Here is a 16254-nt window from a genome sequence, read left to right on the forward strand (position 1 = left end):
TCACAGTGTGTGTTATCTTTCTTTTATCAGATAAACTCTAATAAATGTTACTAAATCTAGACATACATTTACTTATAAAGGCGCACTTTATTTTTTTATTAAATGGTAATCAATTTGCACTGGTCATACCTTGATATGAAAGCTATCTGAAAATCCCTGATTTTCATTTGCAGAACATAAAAATGTGTTCCGGAGTATCTGAGTTAGGTTTAATGCCATTTATGGCAGAAGAACTGTGTTCCATACCTGCTTACACTCTCTAATGTCAGTTGTATTTAAATTACATTGTTTCTGTGCCTCCTAATGTTCAAAACAAAATGGCAGAAGAGAGGTAGAATGTGGGTAGACAGAACAGAATTGTAAATTTATAAAAAATTGGGTAAGAATGAAGGAAGGTGAGAGTGAAGAAAAAATTAAGAAATGAAGGTGCTTGTTGTATCTTAAGAAGTGTTAACACTCTTAATAAAGCATGGAAGTTATTGCAATTTTGGGAAATTTGGTAAAGCTGCTGACATTAAGATGTTATTTTATGACTTGCAGACACTTACCAGTAACATGCTTACTGCTGGTTGTTTCGTGATTGCTCAGAAACATTTAGTTAATAGAGTGCCTGTCTCTGCAGTCATGAAGCATCATTTATATCTAATTATGCTGTCTGAACACAAGCAAATGGAACACTGTGGTATTGGAGCATTTGCAAAAAATAAACACATCAATATGTGAAATACTTGCAGTATTCTTAAATACTCTATAAGTTGAATGATTGTCTGACATAGGAAAAAGATACCTTGTGCAAATTGATGTATGTGGGATTAAATTTACTGGATATCTAAGTGCTTTCATGGGTTTATGTTTTCCACCTAAATTTCAGTCTGGAAGGCAAAGCCATATATTTTATATCTTTATTGGTAGTGCAACCATTACTCTATATTGTATTATAGGCTTCAATAATTCGAAAGTTTTCAGCACAAAATAGATTATTTCACCAAACGTGTATATATATATATATATATGTAAAAATATGTATATATACTTAATGTTACTGCTCAATTTTTCTACTTCAGTGTCTATAGAGTTAGGCCCATGGCTATATAGTTTGTGTCTCTGAAGCCTTGAGCCTTGCTGAGTAGAAAATCATTCAAAGCTCATCCAAGTCGTAGGTCATCCTGTAAAACACCATTGATACCATTCTGTTGGTTCTCTCCTTTGGGGTTCCATCAACCTGCTCCACTGGTCAGTCTTGCTACAACTAGTTATGACTACAGTAACTCTGTAAACTGCTCCTGGCATTATCAGTTTCTACTCTCTAGAAAGTGTATACATCACATATGAAAATGTGCCTACTTGAAGCTGCCAACAGGAGATTTCTTAAAAAGACCTTTAAGCTTTTCTTCCATGTTTGAGTTTTACAGACTAAAAAACCAAGTCCACTCATATTAGAGACAAGCAGTTATTATTACTCTGTCCAGAATGCTTACATAATAAATGTATGTTTCTTCCAGTTTATGTTGTAACCACTTTTTTGTTTTTAAGTGAAAAGCCTATATGCATATCATAGTATAAAGTCAAAGTTAAATGAATTTTAAACTGTCCCAGTATTCCCTGTGTCTAGTTGCCATTTTTTTCACTGTAAAATATTCTTTCCTTTTTTTTATAGGTGTTCATATTTCTGGTCTTCCTTGCCATATCTGGGAGAAGTCTCTTCTTTCAATTTTTCATTTCATTTTATTTTATTTTAAATGGTACACAGCCGGTGGAAAGGCAAAAGTATCTGCAGAAAATTGTTTAAGTTTTCAGTGAACAGAATGATCCTCTTCACCCCTTATTCCAGTGAGCACAGGAGAATCCTAGGGCTATATCAGTTAGATATGTGAAGTTACGTGGAGAGAATCCAGTTCTAAATCCTAGGCTTTGACGTTTGCCAGTAGGATGATAGGCCAAATGACATCTTCTCAGCAAATTTTGCTTCATGCTTTGTGGCCAAAGAGCTAATCAGGTGGCCTTATGGCTCACTCATTAAGCCTTATCCATGTTTTTTCTCTCACACATTATTACCAGATATTTGAAAAATAGTAGTGTGTGCCTCAGTTTGTACATTTTCCAAGCAGTATGCCATCACTGACATCTATAGTTGATGTAGCTTTTGGCAAATCTGTTCTGCTGTCATTGTCTTACTAGATTCCAAATTCCCATTACTCAGAGTGTATTCCATGTAAAATGAAACAAACATATTTTAATTGTCAAGACAGAAATAAACCAGAACATAATGACCAATACATAGTGTAATGATCCTTCAGAAAGTATTGCACATACCTGTTCCATGGTTCGTCCTCCTTATCTTTTACTTCAGGATCTTGAAAGTTAAGGTAGACACTGCAGACACTTCATTCTAATGATGTGTTTTTATTCACTCAATGTAGTATCTTGAGAAGTAAATGACATGACTATCCTAATTTACTCAAAGGCAATTTGTTAATGTACTCATCTTCCTCTAAGTGGGGCATAAAGTTGCTAACAGGAAATTTTGAATACACTGTCTCATGTCAAATATATCCATGTACAACACATCTCAATAGAGTAAATGTTGTAAATACCATTATGGGGCCCTGTTTTGTAGAGCTTATTTGAGTGTATCTGTAAAGCTGTGAGTGTGAATGCAAGGATGTTCTCAATAATGAGACTAGTAAGATTTCTGAGCATCATTACAGGTCTTGTGAGTCTGCTTGGATCAGTTGTATAGTAATATGTTGAAATCATACAGAGCTATTTTGGTATTAATGATGACATAGAATTTACAACCAGAAAAATACAGAAGAGTTTTTTCAAGATGACTAATATTTGATAAGTAGAATGATAATGAAAGCATGGTCCCAGAAGGTTAGCTTTTATGCTGTAGTTACATTTAATGGTGTAACATCTCTCAGCAAGCAGTTTTCCAAACATAGACTGCAGTTACTCAGCTAAATAAACTATTTTAGTAGACAAACCGTCTCCCGAGAGTACATAAAGAAAGGTTTGTACTCACCTTGTTAGAACCAGTAAATTGTAATTGAGACTGTTAGGTTTGATTATGATCCAAATGTGAAATTTGTGAGTGGGTTTTACCGTCATAAATCCCCTAAAAGATCACCATGGGCTACAGTGTGACACTTGGAAGAGTTCCTGTAAAATACTCCTTAAAACAGAAATAAATATATGAGATTTTGTCCTGTTAATGCAAGTGTTTTGTACAAACTGTTTCCACACAAAATATGTTTTATGGGATTGTTATGCACAGTATAACACTTCGGAATGTTCTCTGCTTCAGGTGTCTTGTTGGATTTTCTGGACAGTTTTGTGAAATAGAAGTTAATGAGTGTAATTCATCACCTTGTCTACATGGCTCAACCTGTGAAGATCATATCAATGGATACACTTGTAAATGTCAACAAGGTAACTGACATCTGACAGAACAATCTTAAGCAATAATAATTTTGAATTAGCAGTGTTACTATGGAGAAAAATGGTAAATCAAGATTTTTATTTGTATATAATCTATAAGGTACAAAAAGAAGAACTATCTGACAAGCTTTTTGAATGAAATCTAAAGAGAAATAACGACTCTAATAAGCATATTAGAAAGATTTAAAACTAAAACCAGCTCATTAGTTGAATCTGAAGAATTGTCTAGAGCTAGGTTGATTATGTGTGATCCTTACTAGTGTAACTTATTGACCTGGCAGTCAAGTAGGCACTGTATAGTGACTAGATAATGTAGCTAGCTACAAAATAAGATTGACTGAAAAGATATTATGAAGATTTCAACTAACATTTATTATTGTTGTTTTTATTGTTGTTGTTGTCACACATACCCATGCTTAGATCTGCTGACTGGGATGAAAAGAATTTTTCTGAACATTATAAATAGAATGAAAACATATTCTTTCTAAAAGAAATGGGAGCTGTTTTGTTATGCTAACATACACCAACTTAAACTGGTCCAGTGATTTAGGAAAGTATAAAGGATTTAGTGTGTATACAAAAGTAAAGGTCACAATCAGCCTGCGTTGTCACGCAATCACAAATTTAATCTGTTCGCTGTCTCCTGTCATGTATTAACAAAGAGCCTTTTGTCAACATAAGCAGAGTATAAATAACTACCTTGAAGCATACTGCTCTGTAATTCAGTTACTCTTAATTTAAAAAATTATATTAGTACTTACCTTTTGGAAGTTTAATTTTTCAGTTTAAGTCTGTTGTTCCCTGTTGTATTGACCTGCACTGCTGAATACTTTCTTTGATGGTACTGATCCAAGATTTCTTAGGGATTGTTTTAGAGATTATTTAGATATGTTCTAGAAGATAAATATTCTGTTCACCCATTATATTTTCATACACCTGATCATAGAATCATAGAATCATGGAATGGTTTGGGTTGGAAGGGACCTTAAAGATCATCTAGTTCCAACTCCCCTGCCGTGGGCAGGGACAAGTTCCATGAGATCGAGTTGCCCAAACGCACATCCAACCTGGCCTGGAACACTTCCAGAGAGGGGGCATCCACAACTTCTCGGGACAACCTGTTCCAGTGCCTCACCACCCTCACAGTAAAGAATTTCTTTCTTATATCTAATCTAAAACTTCTCTCTTTCAGCTGAAATCCATTACCCTTTCCTATCACTACATGCCCTTGTAAAAAGTCCCTCTCCAGCTTTCCTGTAGGCCTCCTTCAGGTACTGAAAGGCTGCTACACAGTCTCCCCGCAGCCTTCTCTTCTCCAGGCTGAACAGCCCCAACTCTCACAGCCTGTCCTCATAGGAGAGGTGCTCCAGCCCTCTGATCATTTCTGTGGCTCTTTTCTGGACTTGCTCCAACAGCTCCATGCCTTTCCTGTGCTGAGGGCTCCAGAGCTGGACACAGGACTCCAGGTGGGGTCTCAGGAAAGTGGAGCTGAGGGTCAGAATCCCCTCCTTCAGCCTGCTGGCCACACTTCTGTTGATGCAGCCCAGGATATGGTTGGCCTTCTGGGCTGTGAGCACACATTACTAGGTCATATTGAGCTTCTAATCAACCAACACACCCAAGTCCTTCACAGTGCTGCTCTTCATCCATTCTTCACTCAACCTGTATTTGTGCTTGGGATTGCCCTGACACATGTGCAGGACCTTGCCCTTGGCCTTGCTGAACTTCACGAGGTTCGCACAGGCCCACCTCTCAAGCCTGTCAAGGTCCCTCTAGATGGCATCCCTCTCCTCCAGCATGTCCACCGTACCACAGAGTATGGTGGCATCAGCAAACTTGCTTTTTCTTTTTATTCTGAGATACGTTTGCATTGTTGGTTTTAATTTACAAGCAATAAGAACTTGCTAAACTCCCCTGAAGTCAACATACATGTATTACACATAACTCTTCTGCAGTCTTCCCAGCATTCTGTTCATATAACTTCTACACAGATTTATATCTATGCTTGTTCTTCATTAAGAAGACGACACATAATGAACTGAATATTAATAAAATCAGATTTTATTTTACATATTTTTTTTTATTCTGAAGTGTCCCTAGTACAGTTTGCTAAACTACATGTAATAGATTTAAAAAAAAAAAATAATTATGTAATTTACTAAAGCAAGAGCATGTGTGTTTGTGTGTGTGCATGATGAAATTCAATATGGACAGTTTATTCATTTGTTTAACAAGCAGTGAGGAATCATACTCTAAGATTCAAATGGAAGTGTCTTTCCCTTACTAGAGCCTTATCAATTTTAGGACTAAGATTCACAGATTAATATTTTTATAGCAATTTTTTTTATATGTCTAAGAGGTACTTAATAATCCAGAAAGACACTATACTCTTGATGTATGAACTAATGAATGAAAAATTTCTGGACTTTGCCGTATAAAGGTTCAGAATTCAGGATCATATCTGTCCCTTCTGGTCTTAAAAGTCGTGAGTCATGACCCTCCTATCGTACTATATATCTTTTTTCATCTCAGCACAGTTACACAATAGAAAGTCCACCTGGATAAAACTGTATGTCCCCTCACTCTACCTGGTACTGCGTGTGGTCATATACTATTTCACCAATACAGATTACTTAAAAACTTAGAAGATATGTTTTTTGTCATTACAGTGTCTCACACATAATACATTGTCAAATTCAACATTTTTCTCCTTATATTTAAAGTTAGCAATACTTTAAATATATTTGAATATAGACATTTAAAAATTGCTTGCTAGCCAAGGACTGTAACTGCTGTCTCTGTGCAACTCTACATGGAAATTTTTGGTATAAGTAGAAGAAGCTTCTCTGGGATGTTGGAACTCGCTTCTTCTGCTAACATGATTTAAACACCTTCCAATTCAAGTGTGAATTGCCCTTATTTTACAATTCTTTTCATAACTGCATTCATTAGTAGGAGAGAAAGATCTCTACATGATTTCTCTACCAGGAAGACACAGTGAAGGAACCACATGCGTTAGGTATATGCATCATGGTTACATACCTTGGTTTTTTTAATAAATGTGGTATTTTCAAATGTTAATTGAGTTACATAGCATCTGAAACAGCTAAAGAGATGAAAAGGTTACAACTTAGAAAATGAGTGAATTTGGAGAGGCAGGGAAAACTTTGGGAGGAATAGCTTTGTGCAAAGTTGCAGAACTGAAGAATGGGATTGGAAGATAAAGAAAAAATATCTTCCAGAGACAGAAAGTAGAAATGCTTGAAACAAATCTGCTTTTGTTGCAGGCTGCTACTATTCACATATGATAGGTCTTGGATTTCTCTGCTAAGCTTCACCTATAAAAATATGGAGACAGGATTGAGTACTTTTGGGTCTGTAAAGGCAACTATGGGAGAGAGCTTTCTACAAGACAGAAAGTCTGAGATGTCCAGCAACAGATCCACAGTTGTAATTTAATGAAATGGGAAAACGAGAGTGGCAAGACAGAAGTAGGAACAAGGCAGATGACTGCAGCTTTCCAAAAACCTCCGGAGGACAAAATGAAGCATGTGGTGACAGCATGTGACACCAGAAAAGGGAATTGATTTAGGTCTGACAAATCCATTCTGCAATGGATCATGAATTTTGTCAGCTATTGTCCCAGCAGCAGTCCCCATAGCCTTAGAATAATAGATGCGTGTTCAGGATCCGTGGCTGCAGCTGCAGGCTGTTCAGGTGCAGAAGCAGCACAGAGAGATACAAACTGTATTCTGACAGCATCTCAGACAGCTCAAAAGCAACAACATCAGCTGTTGGAACTAATAGCAGCCTCACAGCTGAAGTCTTTAGCTAGGTCAGGCTGCACTTCTACCAGGGCAGCTAAAGCAGGACTGGAATATAACTGATGGCTTCATTTCATGCATTCTCTGAATCAAATGCATGCTCCGAGCAACCTCCTCTAGTTGAAAACATCCCTGCTCATTGCAGGGGAGGTGGACTAAATGACCTTTAAAAGTCCCTTCCAACCCAAACTATTCTATGATTCTATGAAATGCAAGACATGGGCATGATTTGTATCAGCTGAGGACTGCCTGGGGTTTGCATGGGCCTATAGGGTTTTGTTTGTTTGTTTGGAAATGGGAAAATTTAATCGGAGAAATAAGAAACCTGTAGTTGGTGGTGGGATTATCATGGCAGAAGGTCTGGTGTTCTTCAATAACAAGCCATATATTACAAAATTCTGGGTTTGTGTTTACCAAGCAAATGGGCTGCTTCCAGTTCAGCTTAGCCTCCAAGGAGCAAGTTCAAGACAAGCTCAAATTACATGATCTGAAAACCAGCTTCCAGATCAGTTTTTGACGTCTGATTTATGGATGTACATAGTGGTAAAGGCTTTATAAGAAATAAGTATTAACAAAAATGCCAGTAATCTGACTACTGAAGTATAAGAAGATGGTATTCTGATGATATTCAAACACAAGCCTGTGTTAACTCAGATATTGTCCTCCTCATCAATACGGTACAGTAATTTGTCTCAGAATTTCTCTTTTAAACATTTTCCCCTTTATTTTACTTTGTGTAACTATAACTATTTTCACCTGTCTGAGCCTCCAGTTTTCCTTCCCTGGTGTGACAATAATGCACAAATTTGAGGAATAGTATAAAAATGTTTAAAATTAACACAGGCCATTCCATACTCTTTCAATTTAAATTTTGGAAAAAATATGGCTTTGATTGCACTGTGCAGATCTGGCATGAAAGAAGAGGTTTCAGGGAGTGTTTTACCCCTGCGAATTCTTAGCCACCAGAGAAATAACAGTACAGATAAGTATGTGAATGGCAACCCATCAAGTCTGTTAATTCAGTAATGGAAGAATATATGCAGGTTTTACTCTTGTTTGCTTGCTTGTGTCTCTACAGAAATAAAAGTCAGCACACATTAACTTCCCTAATAGATGTCCAGTAGAGTACAATTATAAAGTCCATATAATATGGACTATGTTTGTTTATTGTTAAAATATTTGTTTTCTTTTTTCTACTTTGAGAAACCACAGCCCCAAAAAAGCTCATAGCCATCCTATATTACATATTTATATATATGTGAGGATTGATTACAGTTTCCCACTACTTTTTTTTTTTTGATTGACACTTGATAAATGTATTTAGATTTTAATGGGTCTTGGTTTTGGGTTTTTTGGTTTTCTTTCCTGACAGGGTGGGAAGGCCTCCATTGTGAGCTGGATGTTGATGAGTGCATATCCAACCCCTGCATACACGGCATCTGTGTTCAGAAGGACCCCAGCTTTGGTTATTCCTGTTTTTGCAAGCCAGGATTTGTGGTGAGATGCTGGCATTCTTTCATCTCCTTGCCTTAATCTGACTATTCATTGTTGCACAGAAAATACTGTATGTAATTCCTTTCCTTTTTAACCTCACTCGTATAAAACCTGGTCTTTCTTAAAAATACAATATTATAGTAATTGTTCTTTGTTTATCTTGTTTGGTTTTTTTACTAACAGGAGCTTGAATATTCCAGAGAAATAGTTAAGCAATATCCACAGAAAGTGGAGAAGTGTGACTGTATAATGGCTTTGCCAGTTGAAGAAGTATGTTAATATTTTTAAACGCTAATTCTTTTTCTACATACCAGTTAATATTTTTATTTCACATACCAATTAGTGTTTTTACGTACTAGGATATCTCATATTTGAAACTGTTGTACACAGACAAATATTTTGAGAACAGGTTCCCTGAATACAAATCAAACAATTCCTTTGAATGCTTGACCCTGTGGGCTTTGGTCCTATGTTTTATTCTCTCTGTTTAACATACCAAAAGAATCCTTTCAGGGTGGCTAAATGCCAGTGCTGTATTCATCTAAGGTTGAAATTTCCATGCTACTACCACATTTTTATGCCAGTTCTTTCTATAGTTGAAGAAGACATGCAGCTAGTACTTACAATTTGAGCTTGTGCTTTATCTCATTATAATTCAGATTTAACTTAATAGTATAATTTAATAGTTTGGGGTTAGTAACAAGGAGAGAAAGGAGTACATGGGGGTTTTAATTTTTTTTTCTCTTACTTCAGTGATTCTTATCTCTAAAACTCCAAGCTTGACATTGTTATTTGAATATGTTTTCTTTATAAATGACGACAGTGATGAGTAACTTTTCAGACATTAGTCAGTTTCAGGGCTCCTTTCTACGCAGAAGTTTCTCATTCACAGTCAATGAGGGAAAAACTAATGAATCAATAAAATGGAAAAAAAAAGTTTTTCTAAAAAGTGGAAAAATCTCTTTAGATTTTCTCAGGCATCGTATTAATCTCTGTCCCATGTCCATTCTCTCAAGGAGATCCCCAGTACATACTAGCACACGTCAAGGAGCACAAGTGTCAAGTGGGCTGCTCTGCAGGGGAAGCTAGGCCAGGAGCCAAGTACAGCAGTAAGGTAGGCAGGGGCAATGACCTTAAAGGCAAGAGATAGAGTCCCACTGTACTTGAATAAGGACAGCAAATCAAGACCAGTGATGGTGATAATCATCCAAAAGGTTCTTCCAGAAGTCCAGCTACTGCCAGGCAAGTCCACGATCACAAAACATGTCTAAGGTTAAGCCAGGAAGTCAAGGCAGCAAGGCAAGGTCAGTAACATCAAAGTACTGGGCTTACTATAGCAGGCTTTAGCTTTACTGTAAGTTCAGTCAAGGACCAAGGGCAAAGGCCTGAGCTTAAATGCAGCTTCCGAGCTCAGGTATGAAGGCCCCAGATGAGACATCTCACACCTGTCTCATAGCTTAGTTCGTTTCACCTCAGGCTGATCCGAGGTTGCACAGCTGCACCCTACTAGAGCTGACGTTGAGCACAGGGAGCTAAACCTGTGAGTGTCAAAGAAGAGATTGCAGAGATGGACTGCAGAAAATTATGAGGCTGATCAGGGCCTTGACAATAATATGTTCAAGTCTAAAATACCAGAAGAGTGTTGTGTTAATGCTCTTATAGAATCACAGAACAGTTTGGGTTGGAAGGGACCTTTAAAGGTCATATAGTCCAATCACCCTGCAATGAGCAGGGACACCTTCAACTAGGCCAGGTTGCTCAGAGCCCCATCCAGCCTGACTTTGAATGTTTCCAGGGATGGGGCATCTACCACCTCTCTGGACAACTGGGTCCAGTGTTTCACCATCTTCATTATAAAATATTTCTTCCTTATATCCAGTCTAAATCTACCCTGTTTAAGTTTAAAACCGTTACCCCTTGTCTTATTGCTACAGGCCCTGCTAAAAAGTTTGTCCCCATCTTTCTTATAAGCCCCTTTTAAGCACTGGAAGGCCACAAGAAAGTGCCTTCCTTGGTCCACTTCTCTGGACCCGCTCCAACAGGTCCATGTCTTTCCTGTGCTGAGAGCTCCAGGGGTGGGTGCAGGACTCCAGGTGGGGTCTCACCAGAGCAGAGAGTCAGAATCACCTCCCTTGACTTCCTGGCTATGCTTCTTTTGATGCAGCGCAGGATACAGTTGGCTTTCAGGTCTGCGAGCACACATTTCTGTCTTTCTTCACACACACACACCCCCTAAACATTCAGAGCAGAAATTTCAATTATAATCAAACTTCATGCCAAGTGGTGCATCATTAGTAGTAAATAAGGAAAGCGATGTCTTCTTTGTGTGGTAGAAACAGCACCAAATAATGGAAGCTTTTATAGGTTACCTTTATAGGTAATTGAAACAGCCATATTTTGAGAAAATTCACATCCACTTCCACAATAAGAGCTTATGAGTTCCCTGAGTCTGCATCCATATTTACCAGAATCCAAAATGTGGAGAAAGGATTCAATGTAACATCATTAACCTCAATATAACTGTAAATTTTTGCTAGGGTCAGAAGACTCATTGTATCTGAAGCCAACAATGGGAAGGTATCTCTGGGTTTGCTTTTCTTTTGGCTAGGACTCACTTGTGATGTCAAGTGAGAAAAAGTAGAATACCCCTGCACTTTAGATTTAGAGACTACCAGTTCCAACCGCTTCTAAATTCCACCCCCCGACCTCCCCCGTTTGCTTACAATACAGAATCATCGTTCTGGGACGGGTAGGTTCTTTATTTGTGTAAGATATCCCTGTAGACATCAACACAGAAAAGATTGTGTGGAGGCAGAGATTTTCTCTGGATAAAGTGAACTTTTCTCAGGATGTTTATTTGGTAGACTTCTGAGGGATTCTGGTTCCTAAGTGTGAGTAAGTGTGGGGTGGAAACAGTGGAAGTCCCAGAGGAACAAGTATTCGAGGAACTCCAGCTACAGATTTTGTTAAGTAGATCTTCTGTAGTCAATGTACGCAATGCTATCTGAAGTAGGGATCATAAAATATGGATCATGAAGTTACTCATAATTTTTGAGAAGAAAAGCATAGCCAGTGGTATATGGAAAAAATGTTTACTTTTTAAATGGAAACATATATAGACACATACCTACTTTTAAATACGAATCTTCACCATCTGCCTACATGGAAACTGTTAAGCATTTATAGACACTTTCAAGGCTATCAATTTTATCTATGACTATTTAATCTACCCTTCATGCACAGTGAAGGTTATCCACATCTGCTTTGTTTCTGAGTCATAAAATCATAATCAAATGCTCTTCATCATTACAAGTAGTAGTAATAAAAATGCACTAATTTGTCACAGAGAAAGTCAGAATGAAACATAAAGTTTATAGCATTAAGAAAGATTATTAGACAGAAATCTTATTCAAACTGATCATTTGTGCTATGTGTGGAATTAGAAGAGAGGAAGGAGGAAATTTTTTTTTGTCATTGTATGGAAATCTGACGTATAAATTGGGCTGCTGTTCCTTGATGCTTTGGAATACCGATACAGTGAGTGATTTTATAAGATTCCATGAATTTACTAGATAGTTCATCTGCTTGCCAAAACAAATAAAGAACTTTATTGAAACAAGCATGGATGTATCTAAATCATTTAAAAAATCTCAATTTAACCCCTTCCATTTTAAATACTGACTGAGGTAAACTACTTGTAAGAAAAACAATTTCATTTTCTATGTCTGCATTTCTGCTTCTTTCTCTCTTGCACCTCCTGTTGTTTCCTAATGTCATAAATGAATTTAATAGTGTCGATAGAGATCTCAGAAAATGTAAGTTGCTTCAATTGCTGTGTAAATAGCTAGCCAGGTAGACAAGAGAAACTATTTAAGCATCTTGTCTAAGGGAAAGTGTGCAATGAGCACATGCTTATTGAGCGCTAGAGAATTTACTTTAATTTTCTTACGTGTACCCTAGTTGCAGGAGAAGCTTCAGTTGGAAATTGTATCATGATGATATGTTGTCAGAGATGCATGTCTTTCAGGGATGGCACTGTGCATATTTTAAATAGCTAAGCAGATATGTAGGATTCTTCTAGGTTAGCTAAGTTAGCTGTATCTCTTCACATAGCCCATTGGTTCATTATAAAGTGAAAATAAAATGCAGCCAGGCCTGGCTTCAGCATATATTTATTTCACACTTCAAGAATGCATTTAATTCACATAATTATTGCTGTAAAATAAATGCATTATTTCTTGCCTTTTTTACACACCACTGAATACGAACATTTTTAATTTATTAGGAGGAAGGAGATTTCAGGCTTTGCATGAATTTTTAGTCTTGATAAAAAAAAAAGTGAGTGCCGGGTCCAATTTGAGACTGTCACTACATTTTTTCTTTTCTAAGAGTTACCTGTGAATTGAATGTATTAACAAGGTGCTGTGTGAAGATTTGGTAACAATAGGTAACAAATACTGAGCTTCAGTGTACAAAAAGAAAGAATATTAACTTGATAATTGGAACAAACCATAGGTTTTTAGACAGCTAATTCCACTATACAGAGTTTTCTGTATAACTACATGCTAACCGAAGACGATTGTATTAACCATTTTTTATTACTGGTGACAATGCTATCTTTGTTACCTTGCAATTACAAATCTGTGGGGAAATTATTTTTAGTAATAATTTGTAATACCAAGTCAGAGTCAAAATACCATTTAGTTAACATTTAAAACATGCAACTATACTATTAAATTGGTTAAGCAATATTTTCCATGATTAGATTTGCTTTCAAAACTGTGGACAGCTCAGTATAAGCAAACAACATTTTATAATCAAAAGAAAGGAATAATTTGAACAAACATCACTATGAAATGCAAATTGCCTTCAAAAGCGGCTTTTTAAAAATTCTCTTTCAGGGACGAAGCTGTGAGCTTAATTACAATGATTGCCTTATACAGTCCTGCTCGACTGGGTTTCTTTGTGTTGATGGAATAAACAATATCACCTGTTTACCTGCTATCCCCCAAAGCAAGAAAACTGTCACTGAAGTGGCTGAAGAGTTTCCTGCTGAGATTTTAGACAATGACCTTCCATCTGCCCTGGCTGTGTCTATGGAACTTCAGTCTAAACACACTTCTCCTAATTTTCATACAGGACAGGTGTCCCAAGGTAAGTAGAAAAAGCTTTGGAGTAATGCATGTGTCAAACTTCTTTCCTCACTAGGGCTTTTCAAATTGTAAGAATATTGAAAACTTTTAAATTTTCTTCTGAAGAACGTTGTTTTCTACTTCCTGTACTACCTTATATTCTTTTAATTTAATCCGTGACCCTTTTTTAATTCCATTTATATGTAACTGGAGAATTACTCTTTTCTCTCAAAAGAATTTTGCTCATCATATTACACATCCAGTAAAGAAAATTGCACTTTCTCTTAGCTTGGTTTTCAGTTTGCTTTGCTAGAGTGTACAATTTCATATGCCTCATATTGTGTTCAGCAATCTCTGACCCTAATGCCAGTCTTCCCTTCTTCCTTGGCTAGTCAGCAGCAGAAAGTTTATTTGCCTTACTCCGTGGAGACTTTGGTTTTCCTTTCCTTGTTCACCTGTTTTCAGAGTGCTTTCTTTTCTGTGCATCTAGATGTTTTTTCACTAAAAATATCTGGAACAAGCCTCTCGACATCTCTGCCATTCTGTTTATAGTGAAGCTTTCGGGAAGCCAAAAAATTGTCTGTTCTGTTATTTTTAAAATATAGGAAGAAAAGTCAACACTAACCGAAGTGCAATGTTTTATTTTGAAGAATATACCTTCATTGTGGTCTGTTCATTTTACTCATGCTAGTATTATACAGATAGCATGTATGTAAGACATCCTATATACAGTTAGTTTCAGAAATTTTCGCTTTTATACTCTTTCAGAGTAATTACTTATATAAGAAATAAGCCAGGAGTCTTGGTTTTTAATTTGAGTAAATGAGTTTTACTGAGTATTTGATTTTTGTACAGACTAGTCTTTTGGGGATATACCTAAATATTTCTTGCATTCTTAATAGGTAATATTCCTTCTTGATGGAAGTAATGACACTGAGTGAAATGCAGTTAGTAAATGCAGTTACATCTGTATATCTTCCAAAATTGCATGTCAGCTAGTTTGCTGATGTTCTTAATGGATAACATTTGTAATTCATTCATTTTATATTGATTCAAAGTAGCAGTTTGATTCAGAAATTTTAATACTTCTGAGCACTGCCACTTGTTCTGGTGCTGGCTCTCATACAGACTATGAATAATGGGAAGGTATATATTTACTCAACTCTTGAGATCTCTAGAACCACTTGTATACTTTTATTAAGACTGTGATTTTCAGAGTTGTATTTGCCTGCTATATAATACACTGGTGAGACTGAACGGGGTTTTAGTGGCCATGTAATTCACTGCAGACAGTCCAGGGCTAAAGTTATCCTTTTTTTTTTTTTTTTTGGTATTATGTGGCTGGTTTTGTTGTTGTTGGGTTTTTTCTACATTTTTATGCTTAAATATCTGAAAAAGGCATATATTTCACACTTTGGGATACTTCTGACTACTATTTTGGCTAAACTGAGGTATGGACTAGGAGGAGTAATTGCCACTGGAGAGTCTTCAATTGTATTCAGGATAGCAACCTCAACAGAAGTTCTCTTTTCACAGTTTCTTAGTTCTGCTGTTCAGGTCTCAGTAAAAATGAAGTCTAATATCATGCCTGTACCATAAGTGGCTACTGATACTTCCATAGTTTTAAGGTCGGTTACCCCTTCTCCAGCATAATTACAATAAAAACTTGTTTATCACTAGTTCGTTAACGACACTTTCTGTTTTCCCTGCACAAGTTTCATCATTAGAGCAGTGCCAGACTGTTGCGTTTTCTACCACAGACATGAGATCAGTAATTAGTAACATACCAGGAGCTAAAATAGATTGAACTAGCAACTCATTACTCTCCCATGGATTACAGTTTACAACTGATTCTACAAGTGTAGCTTCATTTCTCTCTAGTTCACCTCAGAAGGATCCTGAAGAATTGTCAGGTGTCTTTTCAGCATCAGAATAGCAGTGGAGATTCTGAAGTCCGTCAATAATTTCTCATTCCCCTACTAAGATATGTATTTAAAACCGGATATCTTTCTTTTGTTTGTTAGTTAGTCATGAAACTCAAGAGCAAACATCTCTTTCTAGTGAGTATCTGGCTATTACTGCTTCATGAATCAGCCAGAGCCACAAACATCAAATCACAGTCTGCTGATTCTTTCAGTTAAGCCAGATATGTGCAACATGTTCTATGACTGGAATAAAACTGGGTGTCCTGGGTGTCCTCGTGGACAACAGGTTAACCATGAGCCGGCAGTGTGCCCTGGCTGCCAAGAAAACCAATGGAATCCTGGGGTGCATCAAGAAGAGTGTGGCCAGCAGGACGAGGGAGGTTCTCCTTCCCCTTTACACTGCCCTGGTGAGGCCTCATCTGGAGTACTGTGTCCAGT

General features: G+C 37.0%; 1 protein-coding gene across 1 annotated transcript in view; it reads left to right on the top strand.

The window, feature by feature from the left end:
- Positions 1-16254, top strand: part of EYS (eyes shut homolog) — a 966530-nt gene that overhangs the window by 529681 nt on the left and 420595 nt on the right. The window contains exons 30-32 of the mRNA XM_075414597.1: positions 3308-3432; positions 8638-8762; positions 13661-13913. Coding sequence (XP_075270712.1) covers positions 3308-3432; positions 8638-8762; positions 13661-13913 — 503 coding nt within the window. The remainder of the gene's footprint in view (positions 1-3307; positions 3433-8637; positions 8763-13660; positions 13914-16254) is intronic.

The sequence above is a fragment of the Opisthocomus hoazin genome, chromosome 2, assembly GCF_030867145.1.
Source record: "Opisthocomus hoazin isolate bOpiHoa1 chromosome 2, bOpiHoa1.hap1, whole genome shotgun sequence".
Lineage (NCBI taxonomy): Eukaryota > Metazoa > Chordata > Aves > Opisthocomiformes > Opisthocomidae > Opisthocomus > Opisthocomus hoazin.